This window comes from Rhinoderma darwinii, chromosome 1, assembly GCF_050947455.1.
Source record: "Rhinoderma darwinii isolate aRhiDar2 chromosome 1, aRhiDar2.hap1, whole genome shotgun sequence".
In the NCBI taxonomy this organism is placed as follows: Eukaryota; Metazoa; Chordata; class Amphibia; order Anura; family Rhinodermatidae; genus Rhinoderma; species Rhinoderma darwinii.
This window is the reverse complement of record NC_134687.1, coordinates 322,486,769-322,513,258: the sequence shown is the minus strand read 5'-3', so window position 1 is coordinate 322,513,258 and position 26,490 is coordinate 322,486,769. Positions and strand designations below refer to the sequence as shown.

Here is a 26,490-nt window from a genome sequence, read left to right as displayed (position 1 = left end):
AACGTTGTCCCAACTATTAACACATGTAACTTTAAATTCATTAGCATTTCAGCAATATACAGTATACGACAGTCTTATATTATAAAAAGAGGTGTATGACATTTCATGATCTAAGTCAATATGCTAGGTTTAGAGCAGTATAATACATTCAAGTTTTCGAAGGGGATCTCAGGATAGGTGGCGGTTCCACCAGTCGTAACAACCAAATCAAAAACTGATGACATACATAGGATCTTGAATTGGCTTTATTAGAATTGGACCCATGCATGATAATCTTCAGGCATCGTACGGTTGTAATGGCAACTGTACCACCCAGCGTGCAGTAGCGCAAGGGATGTCTGGTTTGGAATACCACTTTTACATTGTGAGTTTTTCAATGATAGTCTGATCACAGAGGGTCTTGATCTTTGATCCATATCTATTAAAAAGGGACTTTGCCACCTCCGAAAACCCCCCTTAACTACAATAATAAATGAATAGCTTAAACCATGCGGATTCCAAATCTGTATACTTTATCTTCCTACTCACTTGAATTCCCTTGCTATAAGCCAGCAACTGTGCGTTGCATGCTGACGAAGACTCCTAGGAGTCCTCACCATTATATTGCTGAGATTAGGAGTCCTCTCTATGTAAAAGCATGCAGCACACAACTTTGCAGGTGTACAGCAAGATATGTAAGAAGTATAAAGAAAAAAAAATTCAGATTTGGAATCAGCGTCTTTTGAGCTATATACTCTTTATTTGGTGGGTTTTCGGAAGTGACAGTCTCTTTAAGTGATAATGGTAAAATAAACACTGCTGTTGTGGAATCTGGATAAATTCCATGCACCTACTGAATTCAGTGGCAAGCCATTGCTATACATGGACGTCTGTTTCTCACAGCTCTGGCTAACAGAGTGGTCCCTGAACAGCATCAGTTTAGAATGCCCTATTATGGCAAATAGTAAGTGGACTATACAAAAATTGGATTTGTTACCAGAAAATTCTTTTCTCGACACTAAAAAACCTTGGGTATAGCTGCTGACACTAGGAGGCAGATTATATTAAGTCAAAAAGTGTTATCTCCTCCTACCAGCTATATCCTTTCTGTAGACACTGAACCTAGCCAGTTTTGTACGTAAGCAGAAGAAGAAGAAAATAAAACTGATGCAAACACGGATGAAAACCAACAAGAACCATATGATAGCCTAAGGAAAAAAACGGTCGTAATACCAGAAAAGGGAAACTTGGGTGGGTAATGTGTCCCCAATGATCGGGATGAGAAAAAGATTTTACGATGAGCAACAAAAATCCAATTTTGTCATCTGCGAGATGAACTTTATACATTCAAAAGCAGTTCCTAGGGGGCGATCAGTGGTAGGAGAATGGTGTGATCCAAAGAATCCGTGGTGTAACGTCTATGGCCGCGGACCATCGTTCTGGCTTACCCTCTTATGGCCACGGACGTGCGAGTTCTCGGCGGAATCTCCCTCCTGAGAGACGCCGGCACTCACTTCTTGGTTCAGTGACTGTCTCCCAGAGGGCGCGCATGCCCGCTCGTGCCCGGCCTTAAAGGGTCAGTACGCGTCCAGTTGAAATGAAACTGCAATCAACCCAGAATGCTGCTGGACTATAAAAAGGGCTCTGCCCTCATGATCATTGCCTGAGCGTTGTTGTGTTACCTTAGTTTGTCTTGCAAATGGTCTCCTAGTGTTTTCCAGTGTTACCCGTTCCTGCTGCCTGTACCCTGTGTATCCCATGCTACCGTGCCTCTGTGCCGTCTAGAGTTGAAGTCGAGTTGTGTCTTCCGCTGCATCTACTGTGTTACACCCACCGGGTGTCTGCCTGCTGCCAGAGCCTCATCTTAAGCCGGAATGACCGATACTGTCGACACTGCCACAGGTACCCTTCCTGGACTATAGACATTGTATTGTACCTGGTTGGCCAGCTGCCTTTCCGATACGCGGTATGGCCCAGTGCGTCCACACCCCGCATCGTGACACGTAAAGTTGTTCCAACAAGCCAGCACCGCTCGATTAAAAGGTCGTGTGTGGAGCTGGGAACATAAAATCGCCTCCATGGAGGAAAGCAGTAGTCCCAAGACCTTCATGCAATGACGAATGGAGACCGGATAGTGTTTAAGAAGGGAATGGACATTCTGTTAGAGGAAGTGAAGGTTCTCCGATAGCAGAAGTATCTTGGTCTGAGTGGTGTTGAAACACATGCCCTGAAAGTACTTAAGTAGAGACCGCCTTTCATAAGGTATTGGATTTGTTTGAACCTGGGGGAGAGGTTGCTAGAAGGAACGTGGTTTAAAAGAAGGCTTTTGCTAAGAAGTACACGGGCTTGAAAAGCAGTGAGGAAAATTTTGGGGCAAGTGAGAGCTCTTATCGCCTGTGTCTTCCGAAATGATCTGGTCTAGGCGGCCAGTAATCTTCGTGCATCCAAAGAGGTATCACATATGTACCTTGGGATATTTGTAAAGCGATCTCGGCCATTTGTTCAAGACGCTCGCCAGAAAGTATATCCCTGGCGGAGCCGTTTGACCATTCAGCGGTGGCTCTGCTATTAAAAGAAGAATACTAGCCGTATATCTGAGCCAGCTGCCTTAAAGAAAAAGTTTGCAAAGGATTCCATTTGCCTGTGGAGCGGATCCTGGAATGAGGAAGTATCCGCCGTAGGAAGGCTGGTATGCTGGTCAAACGAGAGGGTCCAAAGCTGGAGAAGAGGACCATCTTTTCACAGCGTTGTCTGGGAAAGGGTACGTGACATTTATGCATTTGGGTTTTGTGACGCACCTAACTGGATTATTCCACTCAGAGTGGGAGAAGAAAAATTTGAGAGAGCATCTGGGCCGCTCGAATGAATACTCTTCTTTAAAGAAGGAAGGTTCTGGATAGTGGACATTTAGAGTACATTTAACATCCGCAATAAGGCGGTCAACCATAGAGGAGAGTTTGGATGGCTGCTCACAGCCCAGGGCTGAATCGAAGTTAGAGACCTCTTCCACAAAGTGATCCTCCTCTTTAGAGTAAATGTCAAAGCATGTCTACCTGGGTGGAGGGAAAGTGGATAAGGTTGGAGAAACTGAGCGTTGATGGACAGAACTAGCTCGTTTACACAGTCTGCCATGTAGTAGGTCTGTGGAGGAGGTCTTGTTGTACAGTGACAACTGGCAGAACATGCGTGCAATAGATTTGGATTCCTTGGAGAAGACAGAAACCGCCACAGAGAGCAAATGCACTCATTCGGTTTCGGTACCCAGTGAGGACACCGTGGGAGACAGGTCACTGACATGCTTTCTCAGTCCCAGGCAATTGGAACATGGGTTCAGACTGGCTACACTGAAATTTTTTATTACAGTGGAAACAGACAAATCGGATAGCTATAGCTGCTCCCTGCCTAGGGACCTCACATCTGGGTTCTGACATGGTGGCCACACACAGAGGAGACAAAAGAAAGAGGAGAAGAAACCTAACATGCTCCTCTGCCAATGAGAACCGTACAAAAGGGCACACTGTTGCTGGCTGAGGGAAAGAAGTCCCTCCTCTCTTCAACGCATGGGCTAACGTGCAAATCCCGCCCCTCAAATATGTGACCTAGCAGTGGCTGATGCCAGTGTGATAAGTCGTGCCCGCCTGCAAGTTCATCTCCCCCCACCCAAAGACACAGATATGAAACAACAATTTTAGGAGCTTACCAGATTATTGACAAATTGACAAATTGACACACTGTGATAAACAATATATTTCCTGTGCAGTAATCCATTGAATGATAGTGGGTAATGGTTTAGAACAATACAATAAAAAAATTAAAAAAAACACATCAGAAAACTAGCAGAAACTCTGCATTGCACCGAAACGATGGACTCACCGTAGTTTTGTCCGTGACTAATGCATCCCAAATACTAGTCATAGCTTGGCGGATTCCAGTGTTTGGGTCAAACTGATAGCGATACAAACGTGGGACCAGCTGTGACATAAAAGGAGCAAGCTGTTCTCCAGCTTTGGTGGCAATCACATTGAAGCCAAACGCTGCACCCTAACAAAAAATAAATAAATCAGAAACAGATTAGCTTTATTTTTCAATGAAAGTTACATGTCCATCAAGTTCAACCAAGGGATGGGAAAAGGGAAGTAAAAAATATCTACACATAGATAATTTCCTAGAACAAAAAAATATAAGCTCCTAACCCTTTTTAAAGCCATCTACTGTCCCTGCTGTGACCAGCTCCTGCGGTAGGCTATTCCATAGATTCACAGTTCTCACAGTAAAGAAGGCTTGTCGCCTAAAGAGGATCTGTTACTAGTTTAGTAATGAGCAACCTCCTAACTAATCTGATAGGCGCTGTCACGTTGATAATTCTAGTGGAAATTGGGTCCCAAAACATTTATTATTTTGAAAGTCATGAGCTTATTTCTAAATATTCAAATGAGGCTGAACTAGCCAAAGGGGTGGTAAAGCTGCTCTCTCTCTCTCAGTGGACAGTGTTTGTGTGGTCTGTTTGACGCTGTCCAATCAGCATCATACAGCTTCTCCCCTTCACTGTACAGCGTGATCTCAGCTTTAATCGTGAGATCACCCTGTGTTTACACTTCTGGCCGAATCTCCTTCAACCCATCGGCTCAGCGCTCATCTAGGGACCGTCTTCCAGGTTGAGCGCTGAAGCAATGTGTTGAAGGAGCTGCAGCCAGAAGTGTAAACACAGTGTGATCTCGCGATTGAAGCGGAGATCACGTTGTGCAGGGGAGGGGTGAAGCTGTATGATGTGGATAGGACAGCGTCATACAGAAAAAAATTACACAGAGAGAGAACAATGTATTCTAAAAGACTACACATAACTCTGATCTTCAAAGATGGACTATCCATTTATGCAGAACTGGCCTCTTTAGATACCAATATCACAACATTTAACTTAAAACATTGTTATACTGCCCCCTCAAAAGCCTGACATTTAATTGTCAATATGTTTTCATATGCCATACATGCATTAAAGCAAAGCATCTATGTGAATATTTTTGAGTTGGCATAAAAGCAGACAGAGACCAGAATAGGACAAAGAAATACAGAGAATTATTGGCTGGGGAGTGCAGTAGGTATTCTAAGACACACAGTCAGGGAGATGTATAGGATAAAAATTAGAAATTGTTGTACTGTAAATACAAATAAAAGATTTTACCTTCCTTGAGTTCCACATAGCATGATGGTTAGCCAAATTCATAAACTTGTATATGAGGTCTGGTTGACTAAGATCACTGGCCAGGGAACACAGCTCCTTGTATGTAGACAGCCCCTGTCTTTGAAAATCATGAAAACGTAATCATGAAAAAAATACTAGACAACAGCGAACTGCTGTCCAAGCACACAATTTAGGACTTCAGAACACGGCCCATACACTAAAAATACTTATACTATAATATTTATAAGATTGATACTTGGGGTCCGGATGACACGGATTTGATCTTAGGAAAATGGCCTTAAGGCCCTTTTACACCGGCCAATCATCAGACAAACGAGCGTACATAGAATGCTCGTGCCCGATAATTGCCCGGTGTAAACGGGGCAACGATCAGCTGATGAACGAGCTGGTTCATCGGTCGATTGTATCGTTTATGCAGCTGAGAATAACGTTCTCAGCAGCAAATCTCCCTGTGTAAACAGGGAGACATGTTGCCGACATGATAGAAATGTATGGGGACGAGCGTTCGTAGTAATGAGTGCTCGTCTCCATCCATAGCTTCTTGTGAAAGGAGCAACTCAAGTAGCTGGCTCGTTGATCGGCACTCGTTTCCAAGTCGGGCCATGTAAGAAGACCCTTAGTGTGTGCATATGATAAGGACATTAGATTGCGAGCCTGATCAGGGACAGGGACAGATGAGTGCATTCTTTATACAAAGCTATCTTGCACTATAAAAATAATTGAAAATCAATAAATTATTTAGTGCTATGTAAATTGTTGCATACACACAATAAATGATAATGCAAGTTGACACTTTATTTCAGACAAAAACTGATGATCTGCATTATATATATATATATATATATATATATATATATATATATATATATATATATATATAGTATATGACCTGCGCTGTATATTTAAAGTGTATGTTTACCTTTGAAGACCATTTTACAGCTTATATGTAAATGTAATATACAGTACATACAAAGTTGAGTAACTTTGTATGTACTGAATACTGGTCCTGTGCTATAGCTTAGAGCTGCGTTTTCAATTCTACTCGTTGCTATTGGAAACGGTCGATAACCTTGTTAGACAAATTCCTAATACCTTAGTTATTCCCACATCAGATTACTGCAAAGTACCATACACTACACTTCCGAGGATGGAAGTCACCAGAGCAAGCTCTGTGCAGACATTGATCCATCTGGGAATGACAGGAGCTTTCAGCGCTTAAGACTGCAGATGTGACAACAAGAAGTGCAGCCATATTGGTTGTCACCTTTAACTTTGCTTCTCAGAAAATATAAGCTAACATAGTAATGAAACTTACCCATCTGGGGCTTTGCCAATGGAGCCTTGAAAAACTTCTGTCTCTCCAGAAACGTCATGCTTTGCCCTACAATAGAGCAGCAGAGGGTAATATTATCTTAATTAAAAAGATTAGGATCATTCTGCACGTCTTGTAGAAGTATTGCCTATTAACCGGTTCCCAGCCGCTGGCTGTGTATTTACGGCCGGCGGTCGGTTCCTTAAAACCCACGCCATAGACTATTTACGGCGCAGGTTTTAGCTTGCTGCCCAAGCGATAGGGCAGCTGAATGTCGGGTCTCCGGCTGTCAGTGACTGCCGGGGACCCTGAGGAGAAGATAGAAGCAGCTTTTGGTGCCTCTATCTTCTCTGATCTCTTGCGCGGTGTATATGAATAGAGGCAGAGCCGCCGCCTCTATTGGTCCCGGTGATCATGTGACTGGTCACATGATCACCGAGATGCCAATAGTGACAGACTGCTGCTGGGTCTTACTAGACCCAGCACAGCCCTATTAGTGACAATAGTCACTATGAGAGGGCTGATTTCCCCTGTAACTGGGGCTGCTGTGCAAACGTGGTGTAAAAGAAGTACAAAAATATATATATAGGTCTTTCTGACCTTTGAGGAACAGACCATAATAATAAAAAAATTAAATGTAAAATGAAGTGCAAAAAATGTAATAATAAACACACATAAAATAACGACCCACCAAAAAAAACGTTCCCCAATCATTGTCGTAACGCTAGTCCTGACCTAATTACCCTAAAATAGACATGTAATTAGGGATGTCACAATACCAGAATTTGGGCTTCGATACCGATACTTTGTGTAGTATTGCGATACTCTATACCTAAACGATACTTTTGCCAACAATAATAATAATTTTAAAAAAGTTCTTCCGTTTTCTAATGTGAGGCGCGTGGTGTGATGAATTTTGAACCTCCACGTGCCTCACATTAATCGTAATTAACCCAATGTTGTCCATTATGACTGAGGAACATGGGGTTAATGTGTGAGGTACATGATGGGGTTAATTACTATTAATGTGAGGAGCATGGAGGTTCAAAATTCATAATACCTCATGCCTTACATTAATAACTGAAAGAAAGCAGTTTTTTATTTTATAACAGTATAAACATAAATGACGCTATAAATTTATTACGGTCGCGACGTTACAGAATGTGTATATTTTATGTATCGAGACGAATATAAATTTTTATTGTAATGTTGTGTGTTTTTTTTTTTATTTAACATTACTTTATTTATTTTTAAACTTTTTTATTTTTAAACTATAATGTATTGGCATATCTACATGCCAGTACATTAGCCTGTGTACTGATAGTACACAGGCAGTTGTTAGGACATACCCAAGTGTGCCCTAACAGGAAATATGGTGAGAAAGCCCTGGGGTCCTTCAATGGACCCTGGGCTGTCTGCCCATATATGGTATGGCCCTCGATCGCGTCACAGGAATTCCCTGTGACGCATCCAAAGGGCATCCCCCCTTCTCATTTTCCCCTGAATGCTGCGGTCAGCTTTGATCGCAGCATTCAGGAGAATAGCGGCGGAGATGAGAGGTTTCTCTGATCTCTGCCGCAGGCACAGGCACTGAATACAGAACATGGGTGTGTTTTGCAGTGCGCCCACTACATTCTGTCTTCAGTGCCGCCGCTCATTAGTGCAGTGCTGGGCGCATCACATCATGCGGACCACGCCCGCACTTCTCAGGAGCGGGGCAATGACTGTATTACACAGCCGAAGCCCCGCTCTCATACATTCATGTGTTACTATACTAAGCTGTGCGGCCGCACAGCATAGTATCGAAATACATGAAATAACAGTATCAAACCGTTTGAGGGTGCACGGTATCGAAACCGTATCGAAGTTTTGATGCATCGTGCATCCCTACATGTAATGTATTAAAATTTACGTTAGACAAGGACGATCACAAACAAAAGGTCTATTTTAGGGTCAAACTATGTTATTACCAGAAAACAAATCGCTAAAATGTAAAAAAGCTCATGTTGTTAGCATTGTTTTCAAACTGTAAGCCTAAAAATTCTAAAATAGCAAAAAGGGTGTGTATAAAAATGATTAAAAAAAAAGAAAGAAACCTGCATGATCTACGGGAAAAAAATAAAATCACGGCGCTAGCCCAACAAATAAAAAAGTTAAAGCCATTTAACTAAAGCGGGATAAAAATGGCTAAACGGTGTCTGGTCCTGAAGGCTCAAAATAGCCCTGTCCTGGACCGCTTAAATCATTATTAGGCCACGTTGAGATTCGGTGGATTTATTGCAGATTTTGCACCAAAAATATTTAACCAAGTACAGTACAATGCATGATTTTCCAATAGGCACAACCCTGTAGCAAGATCTACACTTACAGCAATAACATGCGCAAAATGTAATCCCAAAACTCTTACTAATATGAAAATGTACACACAATGCAGAAAATGAAATATCTATTACACCAGTTTAGTGAAATATCGATCTAGTAGTAGCAATATCAGTTATACCCCCGATTATTGACACACACTTAGTACACGAGGAGTCACCGTACCTTTTCCCAGTCATAAGTGTGTCCACAAGTATGGACACCAGCTCCTGTTGGTCTTGTTCACTGCCCAGTTCATATACCAACCCAAGACCTTTCGATGCAACATCCTGGCTAAGTTCTGCAACAGATTTTGTGCAATTATCAATAGACCCAAAGGGGTTAGGCTGATAAATGGACTGAGACATTAACTGCATAAGCAGACAAAAACATTACCCACATTCCATGCTCCCCAAAATGAGGACAGATAATTGATATTTTTACTGTATGCAACATTGCTGATGATCGCTCCTGTTTTATGAATGATATATGTAAGGACAGGGGGGAGCTAAACACCTCTAATTTATTTCCTCTGTTCTGATGTTAAAAGGAGAATGAATGGACATTACACTCCGTAACATTATAACACTAGGACTCCTGTGGTCGCAGCTACCCTAACTTTTTTTTTGGCCTCTTATCACTAGCATTTCTGTTTCCAAAGAACTGTAAGGGGCATAACTCATAGGACAAGTAGTGACTCCTCGGAAGGGAGTAGGCACAAAAAGGATCTCCCTTAAGATTGTGCACTATGGTGTGACTCAAAGCAGTGCCGTCATAGAGACCTTATGTGGATTCCAAATCATCAAATACAATATCGGCTTCCTACTTGGTTTGAATAGAAGTAAATATACGGCTGTATATGTAGGAACCATGCTGTATCTGGTCATTTGGAATGATTTGCAGTGTAAATGTCTTAGGTCTGTCGTGTGTACCACGTTACACTTTTCTATGCAATAAGGTTTAACCCCTTAGTGACCACTAATACGCCTTTTTACGTCGGTCACTAATGGGCTTTAGGCTAGGCTGACGCCTTTTCACGTCAGCCTAGTCTAAGTCCTGCACGGGTCTCCCGTGCAGGCTGGTGCCGGGGCTCTGCTGTCTGATGACAGCTGAGCTCCTGCTCCAACGCCCGCGATCGAAGTAACCCGTTAAATGCCGCCGTCAATAGCGACCGCGGCATTTAACTTTGTTTACAGAGGGAGTGCGCTCCCTCTGTCACCCATCGGCGGCCCGCGAATGCAATCGCGGGTCTCCGATGGGGTGTCATGGCAGCCGGGGGCCTGATAAAAGCCCCCAGGTCTGCCCTGGACATATGCCTGTTAGGACGCGCCGGAGGCACGTCCTAACAGATTGCCTGTCAGATTTACACTGACAGGCAATAATGCTCTGGTATACGAAGTATACCAGAGCATTATAGCAGCGATCGGAACATCGCACAGTAAAGTCCCCTAGTGGGACTAATAAAATAAGTCATCAAAGTGAAATAAAGATTATTAATAAAAAGTACAGTAAAAAAATAAATAAAACCATTTTTTTCCATAAAGTGGTTTTATTTAGTAAAAGTGTAAAAAAGAAAAAAAAAGTACACATATGTGGTATCGCCGCGACCGTAATGACTCCATTAATAAAGTTAATATGTAATTTAAACCGCAAAGTGAACACCGTAAAAAAAAAACGCAAAAAACCATGGCAAAATTGCAATTTTTTTCCATTGCCCCACAAAAAAGTCATAATAAAAATGAATCAATAAGTCCCATGCACCCCAAAACAGTACCATTCAAAACTACGTCTTGTCCCGCAGAAAATAAACCCAAAAAATCACTACATTGATGGAAAAATAAAAAAATTACGGCTCTTGGAAAGAGACGATGCAAAAGCAAATCATTTTAGTTCAAAAGTGTTTTTATTGTGCAAAAGTCGTAAAACATAAAAAAACCTCTACATATGTGGTATCGCCGTAATCGTACCGACCCATAGAATAAAGGTAACAAGTTATTTACGTCGCATAGTGAACGGCGTCAATTTAAAAACGCATAGAACAATGGCGGAATTTCAGGTTTTTTTTATAATCTCCCCCAAAAAGGTTAATAAAAGTTCATATAAAAATTATATGTACCCAAAAATGGTGCTATTAAAAAGCACAACTAATCCCGCAAAAAACAAGTCCTCATACAGCTATGTAGACGAAAAAAAAAAGAAAAAAAGTTATAGCTCTTTGAATGCGACTATAGAAAAACGAATAAAATAGCTTGGTCATTAGGGCCTAAAATGGGTTGGTCCCTAAGGGGTTAACCTATGAATAAAAAAAATTAAATATATTGCTCTGACAGAAACAAAACCTTTATACGTTTCAAAAATTGCAGGAGGCAATTCAAGGCGGAAGGTACCTACCATCATTATCAGAGAGGATAGATATAAAGGCACTTTGAATTTCTTTAAGTTTAGACTAGAAGAAAGCAGGAAAAAGTCAGTTTTACACACATTTTAGAATGACCAGCATAAACATACGTGTGGTACTCAGATCTAGAACAGTGGAAGCGATACTGCAAGTAAAGGTAGAATTCCACATTATTGGAACGCCTCAAGATATCTTATTTTTGGAATTGTAGTATTTGTAAAGAGGTATAAATTCCAGAATAATAACTGCATGTGACTGAGAGATCAGAATATATTCATGTACAATAGAACGATTGCAATGCCAGTTTGTAGGAGGTTTTGGCCTTATAACCTACCTTTATTTCCTGGTGGTTGTTCAGCTTCTTCACAAGAGAGAGCAGCCATATACAGGATGCATGTCTGACATGTGGATTCACGCTGACAACATGCTTGTTCAGAATCTGATCCAAAACCCATATGACAACATCATTCTCTTTCACATCTAGCATAATGAAGACAAACATTCAAATCATACAGACAGAAGATATTGAGGCAGAAAAAAGTACTTCAAATATGAGCTGAAGATATTGCGCTGCTGCGTCCAAGCAGAGATTCAATGGAGAGGTGGTCGCGTAGGTGTACAGCTCTTCCCATCTATTCCTATGGGAGTAACTCCTATGTTGCCATAACGCCCATCGGTGGTCACCTCTCCATTGTGTTTCCGTCTGGATGTGGTGTCCGCTTGACCAGGCGGGACAGGGGTCAGATGACCCCTGTTCTGGAGATACGTTCTGGAGATACGTGCGGGTCCAGTGGATATGCCATAAATGTCTTAGATGGGTATAACCATTTTAATGGAAGACTGGTGTTACCTGCACATGGTCGATAATCTTCCTCGCCAACAATCCAAACATCCCTGGCTGCTGCGGACTTTGTTCCAACAGCTGCATTTGTGATTGCCTCTCCTATAGTGAACTGTAGCTCTATTTGTTTTGCCTAGAAAGGAAGGAGATAATTAATCTTAACGTCTACATGTTCGAGACCGAGAAGTCAATAAAAGTACAGGAACATTTCAAATAACCCAAAAGGATTTTTTTATTAGGCGTTTAATAACCAATATACAGAGATATTAAGCACGAACCAATTTACACATTAATGGAAGTATATTGCAAAGAGCTAGACATTAGCCTTCATTATTCCATGAATACCAAAACCATTTTCAAATTATGTTGCAAAAGCCACAAAGTAGGAGCGAGCTATATATGTGGATGGAGAATAAAGCAAGGCTATCTAACTGTCAAATGTGAAATGTAGACTAATGGATAGGATCATATTAGATGAGAGAAATTGGCTTAACAATAACCACAGTACTATCGATCATGTTATCATGTGTGGTATGAGATGTTCGGAGACCAAAAATAATCAGTCATAACAGAATGTAGCGGAACCCCATATCAGACAGACTGAATGAAGAGTTTATTATAATATATTGAGAATAAAGCATGAAAGCAAAAAAAAAAATGCTGTGTCCACCAACGAACTTCACGAGAAAAGCATTTTACAGATAAACAACAAAAAAAATTATATTTTCCTGCTCGTTTTATTGGGGGACACGGAAGACTGTGGGGCATCCTAATGCAGTACCCCCAGAGAGTGAACAGAAAAACATCACCCAACCGGTTGAGTAAGCCAAGCAACCTGCAAATACTAGAGAAAGGGAAAAGACATCAGCGTATGCACCTTAGAGAACTGAGTAAGGTGCGGAAAGAGGGACCCGATAGCGATCTTTTAGCGTTCATTTAGAGCAATAACCCATACAGAAAACCATATTGATTCCTGAGGCGATAGAGCTTTAGGATATTGAAAAATCCATCACTTTATCCAGTGAGATTTAGAACCTCCTAATTTATTTCAATACATAAAAAAATTGACATAATAGCACATCCTAGGAATAAATTAATCTTACGTGCTTCAAGCCAACGTAGCGTGGCTGTTATGGAATCACCAGTTGAGCAATTCCCAGGGTGGAAGTTTATGGAATTGCTAGGTGAGCGATTCCCCAAAGGCTGCTGGAGACTGTCAGGAAAGAGCATACAACTAAATCCGCAACCCTAAATACGTCACAACTCTGAACAACAGAATCTAAGGCTACTCTATAGTTTTCGCCAGAGAGTTCAGTGTTGGATAAGAGGTGAAATGCAGGCAATACCAGAGCAGAAAACAAGACAGCCCGAGGGTAAACAGAGTCCAAATCACAAAGCTATTCGACATTAGGGATTGCAGAGGTCAAAACCAGCCGGGAGCAGAAAGTTCAAATCAATAAGCAAATGGTAATCCAGAGACAAGCCGAGGTCCAGTTACAAAAAGTGCAAATAGTCAAAAAGGTACAGGGTATAGTCAGTAGCTTGATCAAACACATGGAAACCAGGAAAATTACAAGCAAAGAAAACAGAACCAACCCAGACTTAAATACTCCACTCTTCAATCTGATAGGAAGAAAGACAGAGAAGTGGAATAGGCTCAACAACCAAAACCAGAACCGCCCAGAAGCTAGTCTAGTAGTCATGGTAATCTTAAAAGGGACGGACGTTTCCTAACAGTGGCTCTTACTCGTAATAAATTTCACTTTGGAGCGCCTGGCAGACGCCATAATAGGACATAGACATCCTTCTCTTATACAGCGATTGTGACAAAGGCCTGGGATGGGCCGAAATGTCTTTTGGAAATCGCCTGTCAAAAAACAACCTAACAAAATTTTGAATTACTTTGAATAAAAAAAAAAAACAATGATTTGAGAAAATCTATTTCTACGTCCATCATTTCTATAGAGTGCTTGGGTTTTTCTATTATACTACATTGTGGGATATCCGTCCCAAACCCTCATAGCACCTGAATATTCCTGTCTAGGAGTGCAGTCCATCATTCTTTCTATATATTAAACCCCCTGACACTGTCCCCATAGTATAATGCCCCTATAATTCCTCCCCATATTTTATAATGGCCCCACGAAGGATAATGCCCTATAGCTGCCCTCCATACCCAGTATAACGCCACCATAGCTGCCCTCCACACAGTATATTGCACCATAGCTGCCCCCACATAGTATATTGCCCATATAGCTATCCCCACGCAGTATAGTGCCCCAAAGTTCCCCCACTCAGTATAATGCCCCATAGCTGCCCTCTACACCCAGTATAATGCCCAAATAGCTGCCCCAAAACAGTATAATGCCCCCATAGCTGCCCCCACGCAGTATAATGCCCCCATAGCTGCCCCCACGCAGTATAATGCCCCCATAGCTGCCCCCACGCAGTATAATGCCCCCATAGCTGCCCCCACGCAGTATAATGCCCCCATAGCTGCCCCCACGCAGTATAATGCCCCCATAGCTGCCCCCACGCAGTATAATGCCCCCATAGCTGCCCCCACGCAGTATAATGCCCACATAGCTGCCCCCACGCAGTATAATGCCCCCATAGCTGCCCCCACGCAGTATAATGCCCCCATGCAGTATAATGCCCCCATAGCTGCCCCATGCAGTATAATGCCCCCATAGCTGCCCCCATGCAGTATAATGCCCCCATAGCTGCCCCCATGCAGTATAATGCCCCCATAGCTGCCCCCATGCAGTATAATGTCCCCATAGCTGCTTCTACGCAGTATAATGCCCCCATAGTGGCCCCCACACAGTATATATAATGCCCCATAGCTGCTCCTACACAATATAATGCCCCCATAGAGGCTCCTACACAGTTTAATGCACCCATAGTAACCGCCCACACAGTATAATGCCCCCACACACCCCCAATAGTGCCTAATAGACATGCCCCAATAGTGCATAATAAAAAAAATACTCCCCTATCCCCACAAGTGGAGGAGATCCTCCGGTCTAAGCGACTCAGCGCAGACAGGTGCAAAAACGTCACTGCACCGCGCCAGTCTGTCTGTGCTAAGCCACTCACAGAAGACAGGCGCGATGTAGTGATGTCATCACGCCTGTCTGTACCGAACAGTGAGCAACCGGCGTTACATAGTGAGTGGTGGAGCAGAGGCTGAAAGCTCCCTGTTCCACTATTTAATTCAACTGTATCTGCGTCCTGAGGACGCAGATACAGTTGAAACCGGGAAAAAAAAACAACCAAAAAAACTGAAACGCACAAGATGACGTTGGTATTCTGCGCTGAATTTCGGTTTCTTTTAATTTTATTTCGAACAATTGCCAAGTCCTACCCTTAACCCATCACGGCGTAACTGTACATCATGATGGGTGAGAAGACCTATGCAGCGGGATCACGGGCTGAGCTTGCTCCATGCACTGCGAGCGTCATCTGTTTACTACAGCTAACCCCCTCGCCTAACTCTGACCCTGGCTGTTTAATCACTTAAAAATTGCGGTTAATAGTAACCGTGACATCTAAGCCGTTCGAATAAAGGGGGTTCCCCCTCTGTCATCCCATCGCTCCCCCCTGCGATGTAATCACGGTTTGCCTGTGTTTGGCATGCCTAATGAAGGCCCCCAGGTCTGCCATGTTTCTCCTCCTATAATAGGAGACTGTTGAAAATCTAATGCACTATGGTACCAAATGATCTCATTCTATAAAAGTCCAAACTATCAGAATAGAATTTATTTGATTCATCACACATAAATAACCGCCATAAAAATAAAAACTGCCAGAATTGCTGTTTTTGGTCACCTCACCTACCGAATGGAAAATGATCAAAAAGTTGTATGTACCCCAAAACCGAATAAAAACTGAAGCTCGCCCCACAAAAAAACAACACCGCTCCATTGACAAAAAAAAATAAAATAAAAAAGTCACGGGTCTCAGAATATCGCAACACAAAACAATTATTTTTTAAAACAAACTAAAAAACCAAAAAAACATAAATTTGGTAACACAATAATGGACCAGCAAAACAAAGCTAGCATGCGGTAAACAATAAACAATGGAGAACTTAATTTAGTTTCTCAGTACATTTTATAGTACATTAAAAAACAAAACTTGTTTTGCAAAAAACAAGCCCTTATACAGGTATATCGACAGAAGAATAAAAAAATAAAAAAAAGTTATGGCTCTTGGAAGGTGGGGAGAGAAAAACTAAAACGAAAATAGACTTGGTACTTAAAAAGCTAAAAAAAAAAAAACAAAAAAAAAAATAAAACGAACCACTCCATAATTGCTGTATTCTGTTCGTCCCACCTCAAAAAGTGCTCAAAAAGTTAAATCTACCCCAAAATTATACCAAAGAAACAGCTCACACCGCTCCGTCAACAAAAATGTATAATGTTATGGGTCTTTGAATGCGGCAACACAAAAGCAATTTGAGTGTTTCTATTGTGCAGCAGTAAAACTATATAACAGTCAGCACTGATTGGACATGGTCAGTCTGTTTATGAACACTGGTAACAGCCAGTTGTCAATTATTTACTGAAACAGACACGTCAGGAAAGGTGACAAGACCTTTTAATGGATACACCTTGTTAAGCTGGATTCACACATCGCATATTTGTTGCAGATTTTGTTGCCGATTTTTAGCCAAAGCGAGAAGTGGATCCAGGAGAAAGAAGAAATTCTTCCTTTATATTTCCTATTCCTTTTGAAACCACTTCTGGCTTTGGCTCAAATATCCGTATCAAAATCTGCAATAAAAACGCAATGTGTGAATACTGCTTCAGACTGGACAGTGCTTGTTGCAATATTCAAAATAGCTCCAAAGAGAATGGGTAACGTACTTCTACTGATTCCATTAATCCTTGCAGAAGAATCTTTTGATGGGAAAAGCTACCATCCCCAACAGGAAAATATCCCAGTGTTCTAATGGCTCGTTCTTTTGCCTAAAAAGAAAAAAAAGAAAAAAACAACCAGCGGATAAGCGGCAAAACTAGTTATTCAGACTTAAAAAAACAAAAACATATTGTACAAGAACAAAAAAGTTTCTTTAATAAAGTCTAGGAACTGGAATTTTTAACACATCAGAAGACTGGGACAAGCTACATTGGAAAGGGAAAGACTGTTCCACCAAGACCCTTCCATGCTCACATTCTCATGACACTAATTGTAATTTTTATACATTTTCTAATCCATTATATTTTAAAACACAAATAGTTAATAAAATAACGGTATATTTTACCTTGTTTGTCTCTTTACCAGAAGGTATTCTAGCCAAAAGCTTTTCTACCAGCTGCTTTTTGGTGAACCCAGATCCCTCATCTGGTATTGGCAGAGCCCCATTTCGTCCAATCTCCCCCAAGGCAGTAATTGAAGCAATTGACAAGGGAGAGCCGTTATCCAATAACGTACCTAGATAAAGAATAAAACACACCACTACATAGCTATATGTAATTACTGGAAAGGAGAGACCAGAGATGGGAAGTGAGTGGACCCTCTGTGTGGCAAAAAACAGAAACCCAAAAGAGCTGATATGACTAATAGTGGTATCTATGAGACTATGTCCCGTCCCAGAAACTGAGGGTAGAAGATTTCTAGAGCAGAAACAAATGCGTTTTCAAGACAAAGTTGCTGTATACATGGATTCAGGATTCACCGGTTTCATTTTTAGCTGGAGATACTCTTTAAATATTCTAGCTGGTGACAATTTTTGGTAGACCGTTTTAGATGTAAAATATAAATGAATGTAGAATCATGTTCTTCTGTACAAAATGTCAGATTGCAAACAGAAATGTATATGCCTATGTAACAAACTTACCAATGGTTTCCACACAAGCTTGGATGGTTTCATCCTGTTGAGGAATAGGCAATGGTTCAGACTGCTCCATATCCTGTAGGTCTTCCTTAGTTTTGGTGCTGTCCAAGTATCTTCCAATTAGATATCCCAAGGCCAATAGAGATCCATGTTGAGCCTCTGGGTTCTGTAAGCAAATATTAAAACCATTTCCTACCAACCTCTTACCAAGTACCTCTTCCCCTCGCTCTACTCAGTGACATTGCTTTTCCCACTACTGAAAGCTATTTTTTTTTCAAAGGAACCCTGAAGTACAGTATGTTAACATTTATACCCATGTACCAAGCTCCCTATAAGATGTAAATGCCCATAACCACTATACATAACACAATCAGATATCCAACATCTAAAACATTAAAAAAAACATCCCCATACTTACATGTTGCTCCTTAGCAGTCTTGATCAGGCCATGAATTTTAGACTTTAGCTCAGGACCAGGTAATGTAACTACAACTACAGCAAACAGCTGAGCTGCCAGCTCCCGCATTTCTTCCTTGTTAGCAGTCATCAGGCTCTGAGAATACACACATACAAAAGTGACAATTACTGATAGCATTAAGTGTTATTACATTTTTTTTTGCACATTTCAAATATAAAAGTGAGGAAGTGAAAGCGGGAAAAAAAAGAAAAGTTACGGTACATACCTTTATCCAGTCTATTTTATCGACTAAAGCAGCAGCCAGTTTCTGCGGATATACAGATACGATCTCAAGGAGGCAATACATAACTTGTAAACCTGCAATTAAAAAGGAGTGCGTCAAGAACAATAGTGAATTTTAATAATAAATCACTTACCCAAGTAAAAACGAATTAAGTGGATAGCAGCATTAAATATTACTGGTTCAGTGTCTGACAGCAACCACAGTAATATTTTACTCCAGTCTTTCCCTGACCGGACCCCACAGACATGCAGTCATGGATTCATTGGTGGATGGCATGGTCTCCCCCAATGCATCAATGTCAGCAGTTCTGCCAACGTCAGTGGCGGATCTCCTGCCACCCAGCACACAAGGTCATGACGCTGGCCAGCATCAGGACGTTGGGTGCTGCAGCGCCTTAAAGATAAGACAAGTAGTGCGTATATAATCATTATTGGAGTACTCATTGAAAAATCATTTTCTCGTCCAGTCTATAGGGGTACACAGACAGTAGGAGGTCCTAAAGCAGCCTCCAAGTGTTTGAAGAGAAGAGAAAAAAGGACGTAGTCCCCCTACTTCAAAGACGCCTGCAACACCTCGTGCACCCTGTGAAACATGTGCAAAGAAGATCAGGTAAGCCGCCTTGCACACCTGAAGAGAAGAAACTTGATGGCGCACAGCCCAGGAGGCTCCAACCGGCCTGGTAGAATAGGCTGTAGAATTTCCTTGGCCCAGTAGGAGTCGCAATTAGATAACCAAATGCGGAAAGTAGTCTAAGAGGTTGCAAAATCCTTCTTTAGACCTTCTGGAACAAACAACAAAGCATCAAACCTGCGGAAGGGGAAGTGTGGGATAAGTAGACCTGTAAGGCACGGGCAACATCTTTGTTGGAAAGAGAGCATTCCCTGGGATGACAATGTCCTCGTTAAGGTGGAAGGAGGCCACCTTGGGGAAAAAGGAAGGCACTGTACATAGTGCTGCATTATCCTGATGCAGAGAATAGAATGGGAAATTTAAGACAGGACTGTCAGTTCCGTAGCCATCCGGATAGGGTCCACTGCCATGAGGAAACTTCCAAATGAGGAGACGTAAGGAGATCTCTCACAGAGGTTAAAAGGGAGCGGATTGCAAAGCATCGAGAACCAAGGTCATCCCATGAAGGACTGGGGGACCGTTAGGGGGGGAACCATGTGAGCAACCCCTTGCAAGAAAGTCCTAGCACCAGACTTGGAAGCCAGTGGCCTGTTGAAGAGCACAGACAATGAGAACATCTGCCCTCTAAGGGAATTCAGGGCAAGACCACGGTCAATCACATCTTGCAGAAATAATATAATCCTAGACAGAGAGAAAACAAAGGATGGAAGACTCCAATCCTTACACCAGTGTAGGTAAGTCTTCCAAGTGCAGTATTAAATACGGGCCAAGAAATAGCTTTCAAGCCTTTAACATGGTGTGAATCACCTGCTTCGACAAGTCCTGTGTTCTCAAAACTGCAGCTTCATCAGCCACAACATTAAACAAGGCGACTATAAACTTGGGTGGAAGAGAGGTCCCTGAGAGAGCAAATCGGGCGGGGGGGGGGGGGGGCATAGCCAAGTAACGTAGGCCTGCAGAGCCACCATATCAACAATGACACGGCCACAAGGATGGTGCTAACCCCCTTAGCCTTGATCCTCCTGAGAAGCCTAGGAAGAAGAGGTAGAAGGTATAGAGATAAATCAGGCAGAATTGGTCACTTTGAGCAACTAGAGCCTCGAACGCACATGCTTTGGGAGCTTGAGATACAAATTGGGGAACCTTAAGGTTGAACCTGGATGCCATCAAGCCACATCTGGCCTGCCAGATCTGGTAGAAAACCTCATAATAGAGAGACCACTGCCTTGGGTCGACTCGTTGGTGGCCGTGGAAAACCGCAACCCAATTGTTGACCCTGGGATGTGCGCTGCGAAGTGCCAGGAGCATGAAACTCCGTCCACTACAGGATCCTCACAGTTTCTGCTATTGCTACTTAATTCCTTGTTCCTCCCTGCTGAACCAGAATAGCTACTGCCGTGACACTGTTTGGACTCGGAAAAGGCAATCAGCCAGAAGGGTTGTCCAATGAATTTGGAGGCTCTGCTTACTCAAGAAGTACAAAAAAATTGATCTCAAGACCAAGTCAGTAGCTTCAAAAGAGGACCTAGATAAGAACTCTATTCAGGACTCTCAGAATCGGTCCAAAGGATCGCAGAACGAGGCTGTGTCCGCCATGGGAATAGTAGTAGTCTTGGTTAGACGAGAGACCGGAGTGTCTATTGCTAGCTATTTTGCCCATTTTGAGGAGATCTTTTTCAGAAAGGGATACATAAGATCCAACCGAGCGGTATGAGAGTTATTTGGAGGACCGGGCTTACCCTACTAACCAGCAGAGACAACCCCTCCATGTGACATTCTCTGACAAGGTGGGACACTGGTGGGGAGTAGTAAGGAGGGATGACCCTTGAGGTGGGTGACAGAGGGGCTTGCGTTTTTGTCTTCATAGGTAGGGGAACGAAGGTTCGGAGAGATTGACACAATGCACCCGCCTTTAGGGGGGAAAGCTGGGGGACAGCCTCGTCCCGGTTTCCGAGTTAAATAGAGAAAAAAACAAACTACACATGACATGACTTGACAATCTGCAGTACAAGCAGGGGCGTCTGCCTCCTACAGACCCTAAGCGAAGACTGAAGTAGCTCAGTCTCTGTAGGGGAGGTATATCCTGTGGCAGGGACCAACACTTTAATTGTTAGTGTCAAGCTTAGTAGCAACACTCACGGTCTGTGTCTCACAATGAAACGAACAAGAAATTTATATTTATTTTTGTCTGGCCTAGGATTTGAATGGAAATAGTGGTCTGGGGTCTGACTTAATGCAGGGGGTCTGGTCTGGGGTCAAAAATAATTTAGGGTACTAGTCTGGGGTCAGAGTTAATTAAGGGGTCCGGCCTGGGATCTGAATTAAATTTAGGAGTTTGAATAAAATTTACGGGTCTGAATAAATTTCGAACACTGAATTATATTTATGGGTCCGGTTGATTTCATATTCTGCTTAAAAGTAAAAAAAAATAAATCTTGTTTTGGTACATTGTTTTATTAGTACTTCTCTTTTGAAAGAAAATGAAATGGTAAGGATTTCCCTCAGAAGAATTTTTTTCAGGAGTTTCCCAATGCTAAAAAAGGTTGGGAATGACTTTGTTACTCAATCACTTATTTGGTAAAAATTAAAATGAGGTTACCTCCAGCTGCAGACAACAGTTGTTGAATTAGGCTTATGTACATCTCCACAGGGTTTAGGTCTCCGTTTTTGGAAGAGTCTGGCGCAGTGATGCCATTAGACATTAGCCCTCTGACATAGCATCCCAGAGCGGGTGCCTGGTCTTGCATATCTGCTAAAGACTGGCAGGTTGGGTCTACACCAGCACCATGAGCCAGACACATTCTCAAATATAGGATTATCTAGGTGAAAAAAAAACAACTAGTATAAAAATTAGGGACTTATACATTCGGTAAAAACAACAATGTGTGACCTCAATAGCAATGAAAACTATACCTCTAGAAATGCAGCTGGGTTAAATGGGAGAACAGATGTGGCTGTTACAAATTTAACAGGAGTTTTCATTCTGCTGGATGCCTACAAAAGGACAAGAGAATAGATTATTTCTACATTCTACCTGAATGACTTTGTATACAGGTCGAGTGGTTTACCACTCTGTGTGGGCGAGTCTGACTCCATATAGAGAATTATATATCCCCAAGCTCAGAAAAACCTCCTCGTCTTTAGATAGGGGAGATCTGATCTGACTTCATTTGTGCCAGCCAAGATACACCCATCAAGTGTAAGCAACAGATGTCCCACTCATACAGTGCCAGACACAGATGCCCGTCATACAATACTAGCTACTGGCACCTGCCATCATACTACTCAACTCTCCTCTGTATTTACATGAGTGGTCTCACATTAGATGGACCTTCTAGACAGCAGAAGAAACATCGGAGAGGAGTGGTAACTACAGTATGTAGAGCAGCTCATCTTTGTATAATTTAGGATTATACAAATATTATTTACCTAGCATAAATGGAAAAAACGCCAGAAACTTTTATTATAAAAAAAAAAAAAAGAAATATTATTTCTCTGTAAAGAAAAATTGCGTTTTACCTTATCCATGACATGGCTGACCATTACTGGGAAAGAAGGAAGTTTCAAAGAAGTGGCTTTGTTTTTACTGCGGGCCGAAAATGTTCTCAGGGCTCTTTGTGCTTCCCCATAAACCTCCTCTTTCCTACACAGAAACATAATTAATAACATTCATTTCTTCACCTAAAAGTCAAATACAAAGTTTCCCTATCATCTGTACTGGGAGGTAAAATAATTTCATATCAGTTAAGAGCAGAATTAATTTTGTGTATTTTTTTTAGTGTTTATTCTATATACATTAAGAACCAAAATAAAAGGGTTAGAAATATGTAGTCTCCAAAGGATAATGTATAATGAATGCAGGATGTTTGAGCTCGAACATCTGCAGATTTGTTTATATTTAAAAACAATCTACATATAGATAGGTAAATGCTGGGGTGACACCGGTGGTCTCATTTGAACATCCCTTCTAGCCTCCTTTGCCTTAGGGTATGTTCACACGGCCTATTTACGGACGTAATTCGGGCATTTTTGCCCCGAATTACGTCTGAAAATAGCGCCTCAATAGCGCTGACAAACATCTGCCCATTGAAAGCAATGGGCAGACGTTTGTCTGTTCACACGAGGCGTATATTTACGCGCCGCTGTCAAATGACGGCGCGTAAATAGACGCCCGCGTCAAAGAAGTGACCTGTCACTTCTTTGGCCGTAATTGGAGCCGTTATTCATTGACTCCAATGAATAGCAGCGCTAATTACGGCCGTAATGGACGCGGCGTTCAAGCGCCTGCACATGCTGGTACGGCTGAAATTACGGGGATGTTTTCAGGCTGAAACATCCCCGTAATTTCAGCCGTAACGGATGCCCTCGTGTGAACATACCCTTAGGAAACTATAATAACCGTCCGAAAGTAGAAGTTTCCACATACAGAAAAACAGTGCTATGTTCTGCATTATTTATGACAGAGAAATGATTATGTCAAGGAAGGGAGTCAGAAAAGATGACTTTAATTTATGGCATCTAAGGGCCTGTTCACATGACATTTTTTACTTCCGTCGGAGATGAACATCGGAACCTCCGAGAGTACGGCACCGACGTTCCCCAATGTTTAGGCATACAGTGGAATACGTCACCGGAACTTCCTGAGTTCAGTGCTTGAAGTAGGGGGAAGCCCCTGAGGAGTTCTGGCGCTCTGGCCAGGAACTCCTATCTTGGGAAAGCCCTTCACGTCACTGTCCATTTATGGACAGTGACGTTAGGGGCTTTGCAATGCAAGAATCCACAGTCAGAGCATCGGCAATGATCTGGCAAGGGATTCTGCTCCTAGAGGGGGCTTTAATCTACGAAGTCCCCAACCTGAGCATCGGATGCGCTCTGGCCAGGGACTCCGGGACTGGAGTCCCTGGCCAGAGAACATAGTTGAAAGCCCTTGCCATCACTGGCCATACATGAACAGTAACGTCAGGGGCTTCCCCAGTGTCGAGCACTACCCGATGCTCCTCCTGGGGAATCTATCCCTGGGAAAGCTTCCTAATGCATATGTTTAAAGTATACCTGCGACGGATGCCATACAGTGGCATCTGTCACACATAGGCTCCCATGTAAAAAAAGACAAACGTATACCGCACTGTATTCTTTTTTTTTTTATGCTAGATCCCTCAGGATGGAATAGTATAGTACACTACATTATTCCATCCTCCAAAAAAACAACAACAGACAGACAGAGACAGAGGCCAAAAGGACACATATTTGGACTCTGTCGGGCTAATCAAGCTCTATGGACACGTTTAGCGTGTATGTAGGGAGTTTTCCCAACGAGCATGGTAAACCTAGGGCCAAAATGTGATGTGAACAGGGCCTAACAAAGACAAGTCAGCGTGTTCTCCTGATCTAAGATTAAGGAGTGATCAAGGGAACAGACGTTTTCCTAAACTTACGGTCAGTCATCCCATTGATGAACACAACAGTCATTCTTTACCCAGTCTGAAATGGCAGCTAAGAGAGAACACTAGACAACATTCAACAGCAAACCTAAATAAGATAGTGGGGCACTAAGCCTAAAATCTAACAAAGTGAAATACATAGATATCCTTTGGCATACAAAATATTGCATTATAGAACTCTTACGGATCTCCGGCTGACAGCAATAGCAAATATCTCGAAGGTATATGGTCTGGTGAAAAAACGTTGCTTGCAAATTTCACAGCGACTTGCCGAACCTGGACTTCAGGCTAAATGAAAAACACGACAAAAAACTAGCATCAAACTCCGCTGATATTAAGCGGGCAATCAATAGGAAAAGTAAGCACAAAGATAAAATACAAATCCATTTTATCCTGAAATTAGTAACAGCAAAATAAAAGACAGTACATCTAAACATACCCTAATGCTCTGACAACTGTGGTCTAATAAAAATGATGGGAATATTCCAAGTACTGCTCACCCACATGACAAGACACTGACTGTATAATTAAAGTGGTTTCAATCTATTTCCCAACCTAGGTTCCTTGAAGTCAACAGCAGCAGTACCATCATGGCAAAAATTGTTTAAGCCTGCTTGAAGACACATGTCATGGGGGGAGGGGGAGGCAGGCATTGCACTCAACAAATCTCACCCAGAAAATAGAATTATAGAATGTTTTTCCTACCCCTTAAACAACTTTCTCTTTTTTTTTTTTTTTTTTTTTAAGGTGACAATAAAAGTCAAGGCTACCTCAATGTTTTTTTTAGGCGTTCCCCAATGGTAATAGTATTTTGTATGATGAGAGAGATCAGACTTTGTGCAGTCACATCCTTGAACATGATTCTCAGGACAGATCTTTTCATATTGGCTTCTATGTAAAACGTCTTAACAAATGCGCGCCAATGTTTTAGGTGATTTGTTTTAGGAAAATTAATTTTTTTACCTTTACCAAGTATGATCCAACAAGAGCTTCCATGAGGGTCAGTTGAGCGCCTTCCAGGTTTGTGTAAGCCCCAACCATCATTGACAAAGCTTCTTGGATAGAAAGCCTGACATCCATATCCTCCTGCAGGTAAGACGCAAAGTATAATATTAAAGTGATTGTTTTGTCTGTAAAAGTTACATAGTAGCAAAAGAAGCAAAAATGGTTTAAAAGGGATACCCCAGTAATAGTAAATAAATGAGAACTAAAGATAAATAGGTCTGTCAGAGGCAATGTTCGGAGCCCCTATTGGAAGACCCCGCAAATTTGATGGGAATAGGGCTTGAATGCTAAACAAAAAAAAGAAACAAAGTTTCATCAATTTGCAAAACAGCTAACGATTCACAGTTCATTTGGAAGCAATGGGCAAATCGGTTTTCCAGGTTTGAGATTTGCTTTTGGCAAAATTTAAGAAAATGGAAGGCAAATTGGATCTCCCATTTTATCATATAGACTGGGAAATCTGCAAACAATTAGTTTTTCTTGAATTCTGACCTATGCTATAGTGGTGGAGTATAAATTCTCAGACAGTTAGGCTGAGTTCACACGTTGCGGATTTGTAGCAGATTTTGTTGCGGTTTTGACACAGATCTTACCCTTTTGCATTGCAAAGTGTAAAATCTGCACTGAAAATCTGCGTCAAATCCGCGACGTGTGAACACAGCCTTAGTCCAAGCAAGATTAGGTAGTGTCCTCACGTCAGTGGTCTGCAATATGTGGCATTGCAACTGTGGTGAAACTACAATTCCCTGCAGAGCCTGCGGCTGTATATATTGCAGGTGCAAA

General features: G+C 42.0%; 1 protein-coding gene across 1 annotated transcript in view; it reads right to left on the bottom strand.

The window, feature by feature from the left end:
- ECPAS (Ecm29 proteasome adaptor and scaffold) overlaps positions 1–26,490 on the bottom strand; it is a 143,208-nt gene that overhangs the window by 85,374 nt on the left and 31,344 nt on the right. The window contains exons 14-30 of the mRNA XM_075825614.1: positions 25,666–25,788; positions 24,887–24,990; positions 22,781–22,904; positions 22,175–22,255; positions 21,861–22,080; positions 18,614–18,705; positions 18,349–18,483; positions 17,934–18,096; positions 17,358–17,527; positions 16,960–17,061; positions 12,098–12,221; positions 11,582–11,727; positions 11,241–11,295; positions 9,036–9,150; positions 6,495–6,560; positions 5,159–5,276; positions 3,853–4,020 (exon numbers count right to left, since the gene is read on the bottom strand). Of these exons, the coding sequence (XP_075681729.1) occupies positions 3,853–4,020; positions 5,159–5,276; positions 6,495–6,560; positions 9,036–9,150; positions 11,241–11,295; positions 11,582–11,727; positions 12,098–12,221; positions 16,960–17,061; positions 17,358–17,527; positions 17,934–18,096; positions 18,349–18,483; positions 18,614–18,705; positions 21,861–22,080; positions 22,175–22,255; positions 22,781–22,904; positions 24,887–24,990; positions 25,666–25,788 (2,106 nt within the window). The remainder of the gene's footprint in view (positions 1–3,852; positions 4,021–5,158; positions 5,277–6,494; positions 6,561–9,035; positions 9,151–11,240; positions 11,296–11,581; positions 11,728–12,097; positions 12,222–16,959; positions 17,062–17,357; positions 17,528–17,933; positions 18,097–18,348; positions 18,484–18,613; positions 18,706–21,860; positions 22,081–22,174; positions 22,256–22,780; positions 22,905–24,886; positions 24,991–25,665; positions 25,789–26,490) is intronic.